The following is an 18,940-nucleotide window of genomic DNA, read 5'->3' as shown; positions in this document are numbered from 1 at the left end:
AACAATTCTGTGTCTGTCCCTGAGTAAGAATTCTGTGTCCCTAAGTAAAGTTTCTGTGGCCCTAAGTAACGGTTCTGTGGCCCTCAGTAACAATTCTGTGTCCGAATAACATTTCTGTGTCCCTAAGTAACGGTTCTGTGTCCCTCAGTAACAATTCTGTGGCCCTCAGTAACAATTCTGTCTGTCCCTGAGTAACAATTCTGTGTCTGTCCCTGAGTAACAATTCTGTGTCCCTAAGTAACGTTTCTGTGGCCCTAAGTAACGGTTCTGTGGCCCTCAGTAACAATTCTGTGTCCCTGAGTAACGTTTCTGTGGCCCTAAGTAACGGTTCTGTGGCCCTCAGTAACAATTCTGTGTCCCTGAGTAACGTTTCTGTGGCCCTAAGTAACGGTTTTGTGGCCCTCAGTAACAATTCTGTGTCCCTGAGTAACAATTCTGTGTCTGTCCCTGAGTAACAATTCTGTGGCCCTCAGTAACGGTTCTGTGGCCCTCAGTAACAATTCTGTGTCCCTGAGTAACAATTCTGTGGCCCTAAGTAACGGTTCTGTGGCCCTCAGTAACAATTCTGTGTCCCTCAGTAACAATTCTGTGTCTGTCCCTGAGTAACAATTCTGTGGCCCTAAGTAACGTTTCTGTGGCCCTAAGTAACGGTTCTGTGGCCCTCAGTAACAATTCTGTGTCCCTGAGTAACGTTTCTGTGGCCCTAAGTAACGGTTCTGTGTCCCTCAGTAACAATTCTGTGTCCCTCAGTAACAATTCTGTGTCTGTCCCTGAGTAACAATTCTGTGGCCCTAAGTAACGTTTCTGTGGCCCTAACGGTTCTGTGCCCTCAGTAACAATTCTGTGGCCCTGAGTAACAATTCTGTGTCTGTCCCTGAGTAACAATTCTGTGTCCCTAAGTAACGTTTCTGTGGCCCAAAGTAACGGTTCTGTGGCCCTCAGTAACAATTCTGTGTCCGAGTAACGTTTCTGTGGCCCTAAGTAACGGTTCTGTGGCCCTCAGTAACAATTCTGTGTCCCGGAGTAACAATTCTGTGTCTGTCCCTGAGTAACAATTCTGTGGCCCTAAGTAACGTTTCTGTGGCCCTAAGTAACGGTTCTGTGGCCCTCAGTAACAATTCTGTGTCCCTGAGTAACGTTTCTGTGGCCCTAAGTAACGGTTCTGTGGCCCTCAGTAACAATTCTGTGTCCCTCAGTAACAATTATGTGTCTGTCCCTGAGTAACAATTCTGTGTCCCTAAGTAACGGTTCTGTGGCCCTCAGTAACAATTCTGTGTCCGAGTAACGTTTCTGTGGCCCTAAGTAACGGTTCTGTGGCCCTCAGTAACAATTCTGTGTCCCTCAGTAACAATTCTGTGTCTGTCCCTGAGTAACAATTCTGTGGCCCTAAGTAACGTTTCTGTGGCCCTAAGTAACGGTTCTGTGGCCCTCAGTAACAATTCTGTGTCCCTGAGTAACGTTTCTGTGGCCCTAAGTAATGGTTCTGTGGCCCTCAGTAACAATTCTGTGTCCCTCAGTAACAATTCTGTGTCTTTCCCTGAGTAACAATTCTGTGGCCCTAAGTAACGGTTCTGTGGCCCTCAGTAACAATTCTGTGTCCCTCAGTAACAATTCTGTGTCTGTCCCTGAGTAACAATTCTGTGTCCCTAAGTAAAGTTTCTGTGGCCCTAAGTAACGGTTCTGTGGCCCTCAGTAACAATTCTGTGTCCGAGTAACGTTTCTGTGGCCCTAAGTAACAGTTCTGTGGCCCTCAGTAACAATTCTGTGTCCCTGAGTAACGTTTCTGTGGCCCTAAGTAACGGTTCTGTGGCCCTCAGTAACAATTCTGTGTCCCTGAGTAACAATTCTGTGGCCCTAAGTAACGGTTCTGTGGCCCTCAGTAACAATTCTGTGTCCCTGAGTAACAATTCTGTGGCCCTAAGTAACGGTTCTGTGTCCCTCAGTAACAATTCTGTGTCTGTCCCTGAGTAACAATTCTGTGGCCCTAAGTAACGGTTCTGTGGCCCTAAGTAACGGTTCTGTGGCCCTCAGTAACAATTCTGTGTCCCTGAGTAACGTTTCTGTGGCCCTAAGTAACGGTTCTGTGGCCCTGAGTAACAATTCTGTGTCCCTGAGTAACAATTCTGTGTCCCTGAGTAACAATTCTGTGTCTGTCCCTGAGTAACAATTCTGTGGCCCTAAGTAACGGTTCTGTGGCCCTCAGTAACAATTCTGTGTCCCTCAGTAACAATTCTGTGTCTGTCCCTGAGTAAGAATTCTGTGTCCCTAAGTAAAGTTTCTGTGGCCCTAAGTAACGGTTCTGTGGCCCTCAGTAACAATTCTGTGTCCGAATAACGTTTCTGTGTCCCTAAGTAACGGTTCTGTGTCCCTCAGTAACAATTCTGTGGCCCTCAGTAACAATTCTGTCTGTCCCTGAGTAACAATTCTGTGTCTGTCCCTGAGTAACAATTCTGTGTCCCTAAGTAACGTTTCTGTGGCCCTAAGTAACGGTTCTGTGGCCCTCAGTAACAATTCTGTGTCCCTGAGTAACGTTTCTGTGGCCCTAAGTAACGGTTCTGTGGCCCTCAGTAACAATTCTGTGTCCCTGAGTAACGTTTCTGTGGCCCTAAGTAACGGTTTTGTGGCCCTCAGTAACAATTCTGTGTCCCTGAGTAACAATTCTGTGTCTGTCCCTGAGTAACAATTCTGTGGCCCTCAGTAACGGTTCTGTGGCCCTCAGTAACAATTCTGTGTCCCTGAGTAACAATTCTGTGGCCCTAAGTAACGGTTCTGTGGCCCTCAGTAACAATTCTGTGTCCCTCAGTAACAATTCTGTGTCTGTCCCTGAGTAACAATTCTGTGGCCCTAAGTAACGTTTCTGTGGCCCTAAGTAACGGTTCTGTGGCCCTCAGTAACAATTCTGTGTCCCTGAGTAACGTTTCTGTGGCCCTAAGTAACGGTTCTGTGGCCCTCAGTAACAATTCTGTGTCCCGGAGTAACAATTCTGTGTCTGTCCCTGAGTAACAATTCTGTGGCCCTAAGTAACGTTTCTGTGGCCCTAAGTAACGTTTCTGTGGCCCTAAGTAACGGTTCTGTGGCCCTCAGTAACAATTCTGTGTCCCTGAGTAACGTTTCTGTGGCCCTAAGTAACGGTTCTGTGGCCCTCAGTAACAATTCTATGTCCATCAGTAACAATTATGTGTCTGTCCCTGAGTAACAATTCTGTGTCCCTAAGTAACGGTTCTGTGGCCCTCAGTAACAATTCTGTGTCCGAGTAACGTTTCTGTGGCCCTAAGTAACGGTTCTGTGGCCCTCAGTAACAATTCTGTGTCCCTGAGTAACGTTTCTGTGGCCCTAAGTAACGGTTCTGTGGCCCTCAGTAACAATTCTGTGTCCCTGAGTAACGTTTCTGTGGCCCTAAGTAACGGTTTTGTGGCCCTCAGTAACAATTCTGTGTCCCTGAGTAACAATTCTGTGTCTGTCCCTGAGTAACAATTCTGTGGCCCTCAGTAACGGTTCTGTGGCCCTAAGTAACGGTTCTGTGGCCCTCAGTAACGGTTCTGTGGCCCTCAGTAACAATTCTGTGTCCCTGAGTAACGTTTCTGTGGCCCTAAGTAACGGTTCTGTGGCCCTCAGTAACAATTCTGTGTCCCTGAGTAACGTTTCTGTGGCCCTAAGTAACGGTTCTGTGGCCCTCAGTAACAATTCTGTGTCCCTGAGTAACAATTCTGTGTCTGTCCCTGAGTAACAATTCTGTGGCCCTAAGTAACGGTTCTGTGGCCCTCAGTAACAATTCTGTGTCCCTGAGTAACAATTCTGTGGCCCCAAGTAACGGTTCTGTGGCCCTCAGTAACAATTCTGTGTCCCTCAGTAACAATTCTGTGTCTGTCCCTGAGTAACAATTCTGTGGCCCTAAGTAACGTTTCTGTGGCCCTAAGTAACGGTTCTGTGGCCCTCAGTAACAATTCTGTGTCCCTGAGTAACGTTTCTGTGGCCCTAAGAAACGGTTCTGTGTCCCTCAGTAACAATTCTGTGTCCCTGAGTAACAATTCTGTGTCTGTCCCTGAGTAACAATTCTGTGGCCCTAAGTAACGGTTCTGTGGCCCTCAGTAACAATTCTGTGTCCCTGAGTAACAATTCTGTGGCCCCAAGTAACGGTTCTGTGGCCCTCAGTAACAATTCTGTGTCCCTCAGTAACAATTCTGTGTCTGTCCCTGAGTAACAATTCTGTGGCCCTAAGTAACGTTTCTGTGGCCCTAAGTAACGGTTCTGTGGCCCTCAGTAACAATTCTGTGTCCCTGAGTAACGTTTCTGTGGCCCTAAGTAACGGTTCTGTGTCCCTCAGTAACAATTCTGTGTCTGTCCCTGAGTAACAATTCTGTGGCCCTAAGTAACGTTTCTGTGGCCCTAAGTAACGGTTCTGTGGCCCTCAGTAACAATTCTGTGTCCCTCAGTAACAATTCTGTGTCTGTCCCTGAGTAACAATTCTGTGTCCCTAAGTAAAGTTTCTGTGGCCCTAAGTAACGGTTCTGTGGCCCTCAGTAACGGTTCTGTGGCCCTCAGTAACGGTTCTGTGTCCCTGAGTAACGTTTCTGTGGCCCTAAGTAACGGTTCTGTGGCCCTCAGTAACAATTCTGTGTCCCTGAGTAACAATTCTGTGTCTGTCCCTGAGTAACAATTCTGTGGCCCTAAGTAACGGTTCTGTGGCCCTAAGTAACGGTTCTGTGGCCCTCAGTAACAATTCTGTGTCCGAGTAACGTTTCCGTGGCCCTAAGTAACGGTTCTGTGGCCCTCAGTAACAATTCTGTATCCCTCAGTAACAATTCTGTGTCTGTCCCTGAGTAACAATTCTGTGTCCCTAAGTAACGTTTCTGTGGCCCTAAGTAACGGTTCTGTGGCCCTCAGTAACAATTCTGTGTCCCTGAGTAACGGTTCTGTGGCCCTAAGTAACGGTTCTGTGGCCCTCAGTAACAATTCTGTGTCCCTGAGTAACGTTTCTGTGGCCCTAAGTAACGGTTCTGTGGCCCTCAGTAACAATTCTGTGTCCCTGAGTAACAATTCTGTGTCTGTCCCTGAGTAACAATTCTGTGGCCCTAAGTAACGGTTCTGTGGCCCTCAGTAACAATTCTGTGTCCCTGAGTAACAATTCTGTGGCCCTAAGTAACGGTTCTGTGGCCCTCAGTAACAATTCTGTGTCCCTCAGTAACAATTCTGTGTCTGTCCCTGAGTAACAATTCTGTGGCCCTAAGTAACGGTTCTGTGGCCCTGAGTAACAATTCTGTGTCCCTGAGTAACAATTCTGTGTCCCGGAGTAACAATTCTGTGGCCCTAAGTAACGGTTCTGTGGCCCTCAGTAACAATTCTGTGTCCCGGAGTAACAATTCTGTGTCCCTAAGTAAAGTTTCTGTGGCCCTAAGTAACGGTTCTGTGGCCCTCAGTAACAATTCTGTGTCCGAGTAACGTTTCTGTGGCCCTAACTCTGTCCCTAATACAGAGCGGTCTGCCTCTCTTGAATGACTGGAGGCAAATGGAGAATTCTAAAATGGCCGCCATTTATAGCTCGACCATTACACAGTGCTGGCTGGCTGGCTGCTGATTGGCTAATGCGATCACATGTCATTAATGAATGCATTATGGGTCAGCGCGCCTTGTCTGCGCGCCTTCCCAGACATCCCCGCTCCGTCGCCGCACATGTCGCCGCCATTTTAGGAAAAATTTCGATTCGCGCATCCGAAGTATGGTAATTTTCGGATTCGGCGCGAATCGAAATTTTTCCAATATTCGAAACGAATTCCACTTCGCCTACTTCGATTCGCTCATCTCTAGTCACAATCATAAATCTTACATTTTACAGATGACATTTTCTCTCATTTCCTTTATTTAGAGTGGAGATCCAATCGATATAGAATTTGAGGTGAAAGCAGAAGAAGAGGCGTATGTGAGGGATGATCAGCAGTCTATGGAGGAGGATGGAATAACGGGGACATTTATAGAGGAGGACACTCCTACAGAGATCAGCACAGGTGGGTCATGAACACTAAATCCATTCCTCCACCCATACTGCTCACTGATTGGTCCAGAGTAGGGCGGGGACTGGGTGATATCAGCCTGTAATCCCCTGGTCACTTTCCTGAGCTGTGTTCCCCGTCCTGTATTCCTGGATTTCTCTCGGATAATCTTCCTTCTCTGTGCTGCAGACACAATTTATGTATCTAGACTGGATTTATGGAGGTTCTGGGGTTCAGCTGGCAGAAAAATGTTCATTTCACCATAGATTTTGAGTTATCTGGGACCTGCTCTGTGGGTCCTCTTCCTCATGCCCTGGTGAAATCTCCGATAGAGCAATTCTCCCAGGGTTCCTTGCTCTGTGGTCTGCTGGCTGTGCCGGGTGGAGGGATATGTCTGTAGTGTCTCAGACCCAAGTCACTGAGTGCAGTCTCAGGAGATGGGAGGCAGCGGTGTGGGATCTCTGCAACTTGTCTACAGTAAACATTTAATATTCCACTGATTACTGAATACCAATATTATGAGTCCTGACCCTTATACTGTATAACCCAATGCTGTTTATCTTCAGGATCAGTCCAGTCTTCATCTTGGTTGTTCTCCCCCCATCCTCACTCTCTGACCTCTGGTGGGGCTCAGCCCCGCTGTTCTTCATGACTAAATCATGGAGTAAATAAGGAAGTGCAGTACTTCTTGTGTTGGGAAGATGGCGATGAGTGATAGAGGGGGTGGGGACCCTCGTCCTATAATCCCCTCATCACTGTCCCTCCTATAAAAGACAGTTCTGGTTGTTTCCTCACTCTCTGACTAAGGTCCATGAATAAAGAAATGACCTGGTAGGAGATCAGAGGAGCCATTTACTAGTTCCCTTGAGGGTGGAATTGTCAGCTCCTCAGAGACCAAGCTGCCTGATGTGGGCGGAGTCCTGGTTTGGGGGAACCAATCAGCTCCTGTCTAGTAATCCTCTTTGTCTTTGTATTTTAGTCCATGGCCGGGAGATGAGGAAAACCTCCGAGGATTGTCTCACTTTGTCTCCAGACTGGAAAGTAGAAGATGAGGATATCACACAGTATAGTCCAGGAGAAAACCCAGCTCCCTCCAATGTCCATCCGGCACCACCCAGTGTAGATGGACCATCGGATTCCTCGTATCCTCAGACTGTGTGGGACCGGGCCGGCCTTCCAACAGACAAGAGGTTTTCCTGTCCTGAGTGTGGGAAGGGATTCCCTTCTAAATTCCATCTTAATGAGCATAAAAGATCTCACACGGGGGAGAAGCCGTATTCCTGTCCTGAGTGTGGGAAATGTTTTTCACAAAAGTCTAATCTTCAAAAGCATATGAGGCTTCACACAGGTGAGAAGCCATATATCTGTACTGATTGTGGGAAGTGTTTCCATTCTATGTTCAATGTTATTAGGCATAAAGAATCTCACAAAGGAGAGAAGCCATATTCCTGTCCTGAGTGCAGGAAATGTTTTATACAAAAATCACATCTTGGTACACATCAAAGGCTTCATACAGGGGAAAAACCATACTCCTGTTCTGAGTGTGGGAAATGTTTTTCAGACAAATCTTTTTATCACAGACATCAAAGATTGCACACAGGTGAGAAGCCATATACCTGTCCTGAGTGCGGGAAATGCTTTGTAGAAAAGGCAAAACTTGTCACACATCAGAGATCTCACACGGGGGAAAAGCCATATACCTGTCCTGAGTGCGGGAAATGTTTTTCAGATAAGTCCAATCTTTACAGACATCAGAGATTGCACACAGGTGAAAAGCCATAATACTGTTCTGAGTGCTGGAAATGTTTTGTTGAAAAATCAGAACTTGTCATACATCTTAGCTCTCATACAGGGAGGGAAAGGACGTTTTCGTTTTCTGAGTGTGGAAAATGTTTTTCACCAATGTCCTGTCTTAACAGACATCTGAGATCTCACACAGGGGACAAGCCACTTTCCTTTTTTTTTCCAAGAAATTCCAGTCTTTATACCCATCAGAGATTTCACACAGGTGAAAAGCCGTGTTCCTGTCCTGAGTGCGGGAAGTCCCACCTTCACAAACATTTGGGATCTCACAAGGGGAGAAGCCACTTTTCTGTACTGAGTGAGGGAAATGTTCCTCACTGAAGTCCTGTCTTCCTGTACATCAGAGGTCCCACACAACCCTGGAGGTGTATTAGTGCCTTGAGTGCGGGAAATGTCTTCTAGATGAATGTTGCTGGACATCCCAGCTCTCATGTGGGGAAGAAGCACATCCTGATATACACCTCAGATATACTCCATGGCTGATCTTCCTCATGGAAGAAACAGTCCATAAGGAGATCAGAGGTCCCCAAAGACATGGATGAAGTGTGGGATCGGGTCGGCCATTGATGGCAGGAGAAGAATAAAAATGGAGTCCTGCCCTGTGATTGGCTGAGTACATTTTGTGGTGGGAGATTTCACAAACACTTGGAGGTCTTGTCACACTTACCCCTAACACAGGTGGTCAGACACTATAGCTGGCTTCTGTGGTCCTTACCTATAGCAGCCCCTTTCCCATAAGGCAGGCAGGCCTACTGGTACTCGGTGCCCCCAGGACTGATACACAATGCTATAGTGCCTGGCTACCACACCAGGGCAGGTGCAAACTGAGCACAGCAACAGGTGCTTGTGGTTGGCTGACAGGCAGAATGGTTCAATGACAGGCCAGGTACAAGGCGAGTTCATCTCCCAAAATGCATCAGTTTTCCCAACTGGGCAGTATTTGGGACAGGACCCCATTGTCTGGGACTGAAGATCTGGCTCTATGTCTGTTTTTATGGTCGACTTATGAGATTCCATTTGTGATCTATCTTTTAATAAATGTGATATTACGGTAATGCACCCTCTTGTGTGTTGTCTTTGACAGTTCCTAGATTTCCCCATCTGTGGAGGGCTGCACCTCATCAAGTGACAGATACCATGTGGAATTGTGAAGCACCAAGATTTAAGCATTGTGTTTGGCAACATTTGATTGACAAGGCAGGCAATATTCCGAGTAATCAGGGTCCAATGCCTAGCACAAAGACAGGCAGAGTTCAGAGAGTAGTTGATATCTGATCCAAGGTCATAAATAGAGGAATCCAAACAGCAGAGCAGGACAGACAGACAGGGAGCTTAAACGTGTATTACACACACTATCACTAACATGAGACTGTAGGTTTGGCTGGCTTAAATGAGGTTTGGTCTCCACCCAGAGACAAGCTGCATCATAGCTAGAACCAGGATGCTGTAATGGGACCATTAATTGTGATTTATCAGAAGGACTAGATGCTCCTGACATTAGCCTCCTCTGAGGAGGAACCCATGGACACTTAAAAGCATGCTGGGCATCTGGCACAGGACCATCAGGGTGGGCATATGACAAAGGACCATCAAGCTGGGTTCCAGTAAAGAAGCATCATGCTGGGCAATGGTCAGGGGATCAGCAAAGTCAGGTTGGTTTGCAGGCAGAGAGTTTATGGAGCCAAACTGGACAGCAGAGAACCTGTAACATCAGGTTGGATAGCAGGTGACATGGTACAGAAGTCAAGCTGGAACACAGGCTGGATGCAGAGTGGCCTGAAGAAAAAGTTGCGGGCCCAAAAATGGCTGAATGAGGCAGTTTATCCAAAGGCTGGATGGAACTTCTTAGACAGGTTTGAGCAGATATAGTTGCAGTAGGGTGAGGCCCGGTTACTGAAAGTCCCAGAAATGAAAAAGGAGGCTCAATTGGCCTGGGCTGAATCAGAACAACTGGTGCAAAGGCAGACTAGACCACATTGGCAGGTGTAGAGACAGACTAGACCACATTGGCAGGTGTAGAGACAGACTAGACCACATTGGCAGGTGTAGAGACAGACTAGACCACATCATCAGGTGTAGAGACAGACTAGACCACATTGGCAGGTGTAGAGACAGACTAGACCACATCATCAGGTGTAGAGACAGACTAGACCACATCAGCAGGTGTGGAGACAGACTAGACCGCATCAGCAGGTGTAGAGACAGACTAGACCGCGTCAGCAGGTGTAGAGACAGACTAGACCACGTCAGCAGGTGTAGAGACAGACTAGACCGCATCAGCAGGTGTAGAGACAGACTAGACCGCATCAGCAGGTGTAGAGACAGACTAGACCGCATCAGCAGGTGTAGAGACAGACTAGACCGCATCAGCAGGTGTCGCTTGAGGTTGGGGTCTAATGTTTAATTGGTTAGGGGTGCTAAGTGGTCAAGAGCGGCTGGCAGCGAGTTGTTATACACAGTAGTGGCCAGGTCAGGGCAGAACAGGGGAAGGATACTGTCATAAAGTTGGTCAGCTGCAGAGTGGAAGGGGGTAGGGTCCAGGCTGCGGAGGTTTTGGCTGGTGATGGTTTGACATGGTTTGACGAGGAGATGGAGAAGGTGATGAGGTTGTGGTCAGAGAGTGGAAAAAGGGTGTTTGTGAGGTTGTGGGGAGTGCAGCGATGAGAGAACACAAGGTCCAGGGTGTTCCCGTCGGAGTGGGTGGGGGAGTGTATGCACTGTGTGAGTGCAAAAGAAGAGGTTAGGTGGAGGAGTTGGGATGTAGCCGGGTTATTGATGTTAGTAGGGATGTTGAAGTCTCCAAGGATGATGGTGGGCAGCTCAGAGGAGAGAAAGAAGGGTAACCAGGTGGAGAAGTTGTCGAGGAAGCGGGATACGGGTCCAGGGGGGCAATAGATAACTGCGATCCTCAGGGGGATTGGAGAGAACAGTCAGATGCAGTGGGCCTCAAAGGAGGAGAAGGATAGAGAGGGGGGTTTGGGAGGACTTGGAAGGTGCTCTGCGGTGACAGGAGCGTACCAACCCCACCACCTTTTCGAACGCTGGGTCTGGGTGAGTGGGTCCAGGTAAGACCTCCATAGGAGAGAGCTGCAGGGGAGGTAGAGTCAGTGGTTTGGATCCAGGTTTTGGTGATCGCCAGGAGGTTGAGGGAGCGGGAGACAAAGAGGTTGTGGATGGCGGTAAGTTTGTTGCAAACCGAACGGGCATTCAGGAGTGCACGTGAAAATGGAGGAGTGGTTTTGGGGAGCAGGGGGACCGGTATTAGGTTGAGGGGGTTGCGGCAGTTCATGGAAGTAGGTAGGTGCCTTGTGGGTGAGTGAGGTCCTTTGCTGTTAGGAGGCGAAGAAGGGTAAGAAAGGTGGCATGGGTGCGGGATGACAAGAGAGTGTGATTCTACCATTGGTGGTGTTCGGGGCAGTGGGAGAGTGGAGCAGCAGGAGAAGGTGGTGAGAGCCATAGAGGGGAGAAGGAAGCAGTGAGGGTGTGATGTATAGTTGTGTGGGAGGAGCGGGGGCATAAAGAGAAGAGATTTTGGGTACGGAGGAGAAGAGTACGAGGAGGAGGAGTACAGGTGCTTAGGGAGGTAGACGAATAGGCGGACAAGTGAGGTGGAAAGTCTCTCAGGGCGCTTGGTTGTAGATAGTCGGCATGTAGTGGCGTATTTCGTAGCTGTACCTTTCCGTGACAAGAGTTCTCGTGCTTAGGATCAGAATGGGTAGAAGTTCTGTTCGGCCAGTTGTGGTCAAGGGTAGTGTCAAAGATCACCATGTCATGGATCCACCCACACGCCACGCCTACAGCGACTAGCTAACTGAGACGCACACGTGCGGCCGTGACAGGCAGGACAAGAGGGGATAAAGGGGACTTAACTTGAATATCTAAAAACCGTATATAAGATCAGCCGTGATACCTTTTCACAGCCCGCACTACCTTTGGCCACCAGTAGATGGAGACTCCACTCCAATCCAGCTGACTGACCACACACTGGCAAATAGGAATCTTACATACAACCTGGTGCACTGATTAGAGTCGAGGACCAGTTTAGTAATTACACCCTCCTAAGGTCCCCCCAGCTACCTACAGCTTGAACCCCAGCGTTAATCACCCTTCCACTGTCCACACCCCCCTGCACCAGACACACCACAAAAGGTAGCCTGCCACCACCCAACAGTTTATCCGCAGAATGGTCTGTTGAGACACCACACACACACAGATCTCTGGCAGATCTGTTACCTCTGCAATCTGCATACAATCTGCCCACTCGCAGTGCAGTTGCATACAGATTGGCAATGAGCTTGACCGAGCATTTTAAAGGCACTAAAATACAATACAATCTAACCCAATCTAATCTCTCTGATCTAGTCTCTCCGAAGATATGAGCACGAGCTTAAATACACAGAAGTTCACTAATTAATTTTAAGATTCAATTTCCCAAAGTGGGCAGTGCATAAAATATGTACAAAATATAAAAAGTTACAGAAAATACAAAAGATATAAGAAGACACACAAATGACTAATTACTCTAAAATAAAATGGGAATAAAAGACAGAATAACACTTTACCCTGCGGCTGGAGCAAGTCAGAAAATTAGCAATCCATTGGCCAATCGAACCAGCTCCGTACGGATCACCAATGTCCAAATGTCCGTGTGCTCAATTTATTGGGATATGGACATGGGCGGGACATTAGTCTTCGGCCAATTGACCCTGGGGGAGGTGGTCCTGACCTGCCCACAAGAGGTACTGTGTGTGGACCTGCCCAAGTTCATTGGGCCAAGACTGGCCTGAACACCAAGTCGGGGATTGGATTTCCGACACCAGTGAATCAGTCCGATCGCGACAGTACCAAACACTGTTCGACTGTCGTGATCCAGCGCCACCTAACCATTCCCTTCATTTTCCTGGTATTCTCCCTAAGCCACAAATATGATTTTTTTGTGCAAATGCAGCGCACAGCATGCCCTGCACAAAGGGAGCATGTTCATATCTCTCCAACTAATTTTCCAGCTTTATAGGAGATTAAACATACTCCTTTGATGAATGCATGACTATACCTATAGGGCTTTCCACATCTGGCAGCTGCCCTGTCTGCTGTAATTAGTTCCCAAACTGGTTTTCCCAGCAGGTGATAATCTAATTAACACAAAGGTGTCACCTCCAGGAGGCCTGGCTTTAGACTAACTAATGCTAATTGATGACTACTGTCTGTAATGCCTATTCATTTCCCTAATGTCAAGGGACTCAATATACATCCTTAATGAAAAGGGCTGTTCCTGAATACATATTTGTAATGAAAAGGCCTGACCTAATCTAATTACTCAACCTGCTATGGCTATGATTCCATATTTCCACTGATCAAATCTTTCGTGTCCGTTACAAGTAGTCAAGCGTCAGATGGACTGTGGGTCAGGGCAGGGTTGTCCCGGGGTATGCGATGGTAGGCCTCACCAGGTTGAGATCGTCCATTGGGCTCAGCAGGTCCTGGCAGGGTTGCGACGTGGAGGGCGGTGGTAGGCCTCACCAGGCTGGGGTCATGTGCGGGGTTCAGCAGCGTGGAAGTAGGGTTGCCTCATCAGGCTGGGATCATCTGCTGGGTTCAGTGGCATGGAAGTAGGGTTGCGACGTGGAGGGCGATGGTAGGCCTCACCAGATCGAGATCGTCCATTGGGCTCAGCAGGTCCGGGCAGGGTTGCAACGTGGAGGGCGATGGTAGGCCTCATCAGGCTGGGGTCGTCTGCTGGGTTTGGCGGCGTGGAAGTAGGGTTGCGATGTGGAGGGCGATGGTAGGCTTCACCAGGCTGGGGTCATTTGCTTGGTTCAGCGGCATGGAAGCAGGCTCGCTTCTGGTCCTTTAGGGTGATGGAGTCCCAGGCAGAGCGGGCGTAGGCCCCTGGATCTCAGCAACAGGTGGGGCATGTGGGTCCATGACATCCAGGCCAGGAAGATGGCAGCAAAGAAGGCCTGCAGTGGAGGCCTGCAGGAGGGGGCACAGGGGCAACTAGTTCACCCCCTATAGAAAGGGGGCAGATGGGGTAGGCCTCCAGGCCTGTCGAGGCCACTCTTCCATTACGCTGGGCCTCCAGGCCTTATTACCGACTGTGTGGGCCTGGCGTGATCCCCAGAGCCAATGAGGAGGCTGGGGGGCCACACACAGAGCACCCCAGGAGCGGGCCCAATGGAAGGGGGTGGCGCCTCGCTTCGGCCTCGCTCCGGCCATGGCAGCAGGAAAGACCGCGGCTTCACAGGCCGCAAACTGCCAGAGCTCCACCAGAGAGACAACACACCCAGCACCCCTCCTTGGGTGTCAGGCAGGGGCCGCAGGACCTCCGGTGATGTACAATGTATAAAAAGTTACAGAAAATACAAAAACTACAGCACAGTGGCTAAATGGTGGGGCAGCACAGTGGCTAAATGGTTAGCACTTCCGCCTGGCAGCACTAGGTTCATTGGTTTGAATCCCAGCCACGGCACCACCTGCCTGGAGTTTGCATGTTCTCCCTGTGCCTGCGTGGGTTTCCTCCGGGTGCTCCGGTTTCCTCCCACACTCCAAAGACATGCTGGTAGGTTAATTGGATCCTGTCTAAATTGTCCCTAGTATGTGTATGTATGAATGTGAGTTAGGGACCTTAGATTGTACGCACCCTTGAGGGTTAGGGACTGATGAGAATGTACAATATATATGTAAAGTGCTGCATAAATTGACGGCGCTATATAACTACCTGAAATAAATAAATAAAACTACAAGAAGACACACAAATGACTATTCACTATAATATAAAAGGGAATAAAAGACAGAAATAAAACTTTTACCAAGATTTATCCTGCGACTGGAGCAAGTCAGAGAGTCAGCAATTTGTCAGTCAAATAGAACCGGCTCCATACGAATTACCATGTCCATATCTCCAGTCCTCAATTTATGGGAATATGGACGTGGGCTGGACATGAGTTCTGGGCCAATTGACTCTGGGGGGGTGTTCCTGTACCCGCCCACAGGCTGTTCTGCGTGCTGAACTGCCCAAAGTCAATTGGACCAAGACCGGCTTGAATCACCAAGTCGGGGATTGAATTTCCGACACCAGCGCATCAGTCCAATCGCGACGGTACCAATCACTGTTCCACTATCGCACTCCAGCTACACATAACCATTTCCTGCATTTTCCTGGCATTCTACATAGACACAAATATAGTTTTTATATGCCGATGTAGCCCACAGAGTGCCCCATCAGAACGAAGTATTTTCATCTCTCTGCAACTATTATTTTAGCTTTTATGAGGGATGAAACATACTCCTTTGATCTATGTATATACTTTTAGAGCTCCCGAGACAGATCGGAGCCCCCCTGGTGTCATGAAGTCGAAACGTCTGCATTTCTCTTTTAAACTTCAGGAAGATGGCAAAGTCTGATTACATATAGTTGACAAAATCTTATTAGCACCCAGGTGCCATTTCCAGCCTGAGGAAGCTCTGTCTCTTTTCAGATGCTAATGAATGAACATATGCCTCTGTCTATGACTGAATATTTCTTTCATGATAAGGACTGAACTAAATTTATGATTACATATTGCTACAGGTCACATTTCAGCTACTCAAATCTGTACATTTATGTCACAGTACTGTCTGGACATTTGGGGGGATTTGTACCGTACTGACATTTGGGGGGATTTGTACTGTCCTGACATTTGGGGGGATTTGCACCGTCTTGACATTTGGGAGGATTTGCACCATCCTGATATTTAGGGGGATTTGTACTGTCTTAACATTTGGGGGGATTTGTACTGTCTTAACATTCGGGGGGATTTGTACTGTCTTAACATTTGGGGGGATTTGCACCCTCCTGACATTTGAGAGGATTTGTACTGTCCTGGCATTTGGGGGGGGGATTTGTACTGTTTGGACATTTGGGGGGATTTGTACCGTCCTGACATTTTAAGGGCCTCAAGAAATGATGTCGGTACATTAGGATTGGTCAGTTTTCAGTGATTGGTACCATAGTATGTAGACTCTATAACTTTCTCACAGACTATATAATATACACAGATTTTGGCCAAAATGAATGAAGAAAAATTACTTATTTGTAAAATGTTATTACAAAAACTAAGAAAAATGCAATTTTTGCAAAATTTTTAGTCTTTTTTTTTTGTTGATACCTAAAAAACAAAACAAAACAAAAAAAAACACACACAAGCGGTGATTAAATACCACCAAAAGAAAGCTCAATTGGGTGAAAAAAACGATACAAATGTAATATGGGTACAGCATTGCATGATTTGCACGAGTAATTGTCATTCAAAGTGTGAGAGTGCTGACAGCTGAAAATTGTCTGTGGTGGGAAGAAAGTGAAAGTGATAATGAGGGAGGAGTCAATAACCCAATGATGGTGGTCTTCAGGATCAGTCCAGTCTTCATCTTGGTTGTTCTCCCCCCATCCTCACTCTCTGACCTCTGGTGGGGCTCAGCCCCGCTGTTCTTCATGACTAAATCATGGACTAAATAAGGAAGTGCAGTACTTCTTGTGTTGGGAAGATGGCGATGAGTGATAGAGGGGGTGGGGACCCTCGTCCTATAATCCCCTCATCACTGTCCCTCCTATAAAAGACAGTTCTGGTTGTTTCCTCACTCTCTGACTAAGGTCCATGAATAAAGAAATGACCTGGTAGGAGATCAGAGGAGCCATTTCCTAGTGCCCTTGAGGGTGGAATTGTAAGCTCCTCAGAGACCAAGCTGCCTGATGTGGGCGGAGTCCTGGTTTGGGGGAACCAATCAGCTCCTGTCTAGTAATCCTCTTTGTCTTTGTATTTTAGTCCATGGCCGGGAGATGAGGAAAACCTCCGAGGATTGTCTCACTTTGTCTCCAGACTGGAAAGTAGAAGATGAGGACATCACACAGTATAGTCCAGGAGAAAACCCGGCTCCCTCCAATGTCCATCCGGCACCACCCAGTGTAGATGGACCATCGGATTCCTCGTATCCTGAGGAACCTCAGACTGTGCGGGACCGGGCCGGCCTTCCAACAGGGAAGAGCTTCTCCTGTACTGAGTGCGGGAAGTGGTTCCATTTCAAATCCAAACTTAACGTTCATAAAAGATCTCACACAGGGGAGAAGCCGTATTCTTGCCCTAAGTGCGGGAAATGTTTTTCACAAAGGTCCAATCTTTACAGACATCAGAGATCGCATATGGGGCAAAAACCGTATTCTTCTCCTGAGTGTGGGAAATGTGTTTCAAATAAGTCATATCTTTGCACACATCGAAGATGTCACAGGGGGAAGAAGCTGTTTTCCTGTCCTGAGTGCAGGAAATGTTTTTCACAGAAATCCGATCTTTACAGACATCAGAGATGTCACACGGAGGAGAAGCCATATTCCTGTCCTGAGTGTGGGAAATGTTTTTCAAATAAGTCATATCTTTCCACACATCAAAGATGTCACACGGGGGAGAAGCCATTTTCCTGTCCTGAGTGCGGGAAATGTTTTTCACAGCAGTCCCATCTTTACACACATCAGACATGTCACACGGGGGAGAAGCCATATTCCTGTCCTGAGTGCGGGAAATGTTTTTCACAGAAGACCAATCTTTCCAGCCATCAGAGATCTCACACGGGGGAGAAGCCACTTTCCTGTTCTGAGTGCGGCAAATGTTTTTCACAGAAAACTGATCTTTACAGACATCAGAGATGTCACACGGGGGAGAAACCATATTCCTGTCCTGAGTGCGGGAAATGTTTTTCAGTGAAGTCCAGTCTTTACACACATCAGAGATCTCACACAGGGGAGAAGCCATATTCCTGTCCTGAATGCAGGAAATGTTTTTCAGACAAGCCCAATCTTTACAGACATCAGAGATCTCACACGGGGAGAAGCCAGTTTCCTGTCCTGAGTGAGGGAAATGTTCCTCTCTGAAGTCCTGTCTTCCTGTACATCAGGGGTCCCACACAACCCTGGAGGTGTATTAGTGCCTTGAGTGCGGGAAATGTCTTCTAGATGAATGTTGCTGGACATCCCAGCTCTCATGTGGGGAAGAAGTACACCCTGATATACACCTCAGATATACTCCATGGCTGATCTTCATCATGGAAGGAACAGTTGATAAGGAGATGAGAGGCCCCCAAAGACATGGATGAAGTGCAGTAAATGTCGGGGTGCAGAGTGGTCAGTAGATCCTGGAAATGAAGGACACAACTTCAGCCCTTCTTGGGTGTCGGAGTTGCGTTTCCTGATAATGATATAGCGGGTTACAGAGCTAGAAGCCGGGAGAGCCCAGATCTCGTTATCGGGGAACTTTACACAGACAACAAGAACTTCTGAAGTTGATGTCCTTCATTTCAAGGCTCTACAGAACAGTGGTGACCCCGAAGCGTCTCTCTGTCTTCAGTCCATCCTTCTCCCATCCCCCAACAGGAGGGAAGGAGAACTCCGCCCCAAACTAGGGGGGAACTTTCCTCTCATTATTTCCCTTGGCTTCTGTGTGGGTTTGGGTGGTTGGAGGAGTGCGGCACAAGAGAGAACACAGGTTGTTGTTCTATGTCTACATATGGGGTCTGGGTAGAGGGGATCCACCAGAAAATATTTCTACTCTTTGATTTTGTGCAAATCGTTTCTGTTTTCACTTTGAAGGGCGATATTATGTGTGGATTGTAAAAGGGATTGGCCCAATAGATACCACCCCACTTAGAGAATAGATGAACTACTATGACCAGCATTCATTCAGCCATGTCACATGTTGGGATCTTTTCTACAATACTTTGTTATAATAATGGAACACGTTGTGTATTGTATTGTACACCAATAATAATGACTCCGCCCCCACATTCCAGACAAGGGATCTTCCTGACCAATCGGATTCCTTATTTTACTGTTTCCTGATTTTTTTCTGCAATCTTGTTAAAAGTGAAATTATAATAAAAAATGTATTGAATGAAAAACAAAATCCTGTGTGTGTGTGCAATGATGACAAAGCTGTGTATCCAGAAACGGCTGGTTGGTGACACTTCCATATACAGCCCAATGAAGTGACAAGGAAGCCCTAGAACCCTTTGGAGGAACCCTGGCTGAGAAAGGCTGGACTAGGCAGTCACATATCTCTGCCCCCCTTGCAGGGTTCCCAACCCTCCGTGACTTTTATTACTGACACAACATGAACATTTACTGACGG

The 18,940-nt window shown here is 47.6% G+C and overlaps 1 protein-coding gene across 1 annotated transcript in view; it reads left to right on the top strand.

Annotated features, from left to right (window-relative positions):
* Nucleotides 1-18,432, top strand: part of LOC149469361 (uncharacterized) — a 28,411-nt gene extending 9,979 nt beyond the window's left edge. The window contains exons 2-4 of the mRNA XM_089669378.1: nucleotides 5,864-6,002; nucleotides 6,967-7,755; nucleotides 16,886-18,432. Coding sequence (XP_089525504.1) covers nucleotides 5,864-6,002; nucleotides 6,967-7,755; nucleotides 16,886-17,688 — 1,731 coding nt within the window. The 3' untranslated portion in view covers nucleotides 17,689-18,432. The remainder of the gene's footprint in view (nucleotides 1-5,863; nucleotides 6,003-6,966; nucleotides 7,756-16,885) is intronic.
* Nucleotides 18,433-18,940: the final 508 nt, after the last annotated feature.

The sequence above is a fragment of the Staurois parvus genome, unplaced genomic scaffold, assembly GCF_062004578.1.
Source record: "Staurois parvus isolate SC_StPar_1 unplaced genomic scaffold, SC_StPar_1.0 ptg000073l, whole genome shotgun sequence".
Classification (NCBI taxonomy): domain Eukaryota; kingdom Metazoa; phylum Chordata; class Amphibia; order Anura; family Ranidae; genus Staurois; species Staurois parvus.
Note: the sequence above shows the minus strand (reverse complement) of the source record. Positions and strands in the feature narration are given on the sequence as shown.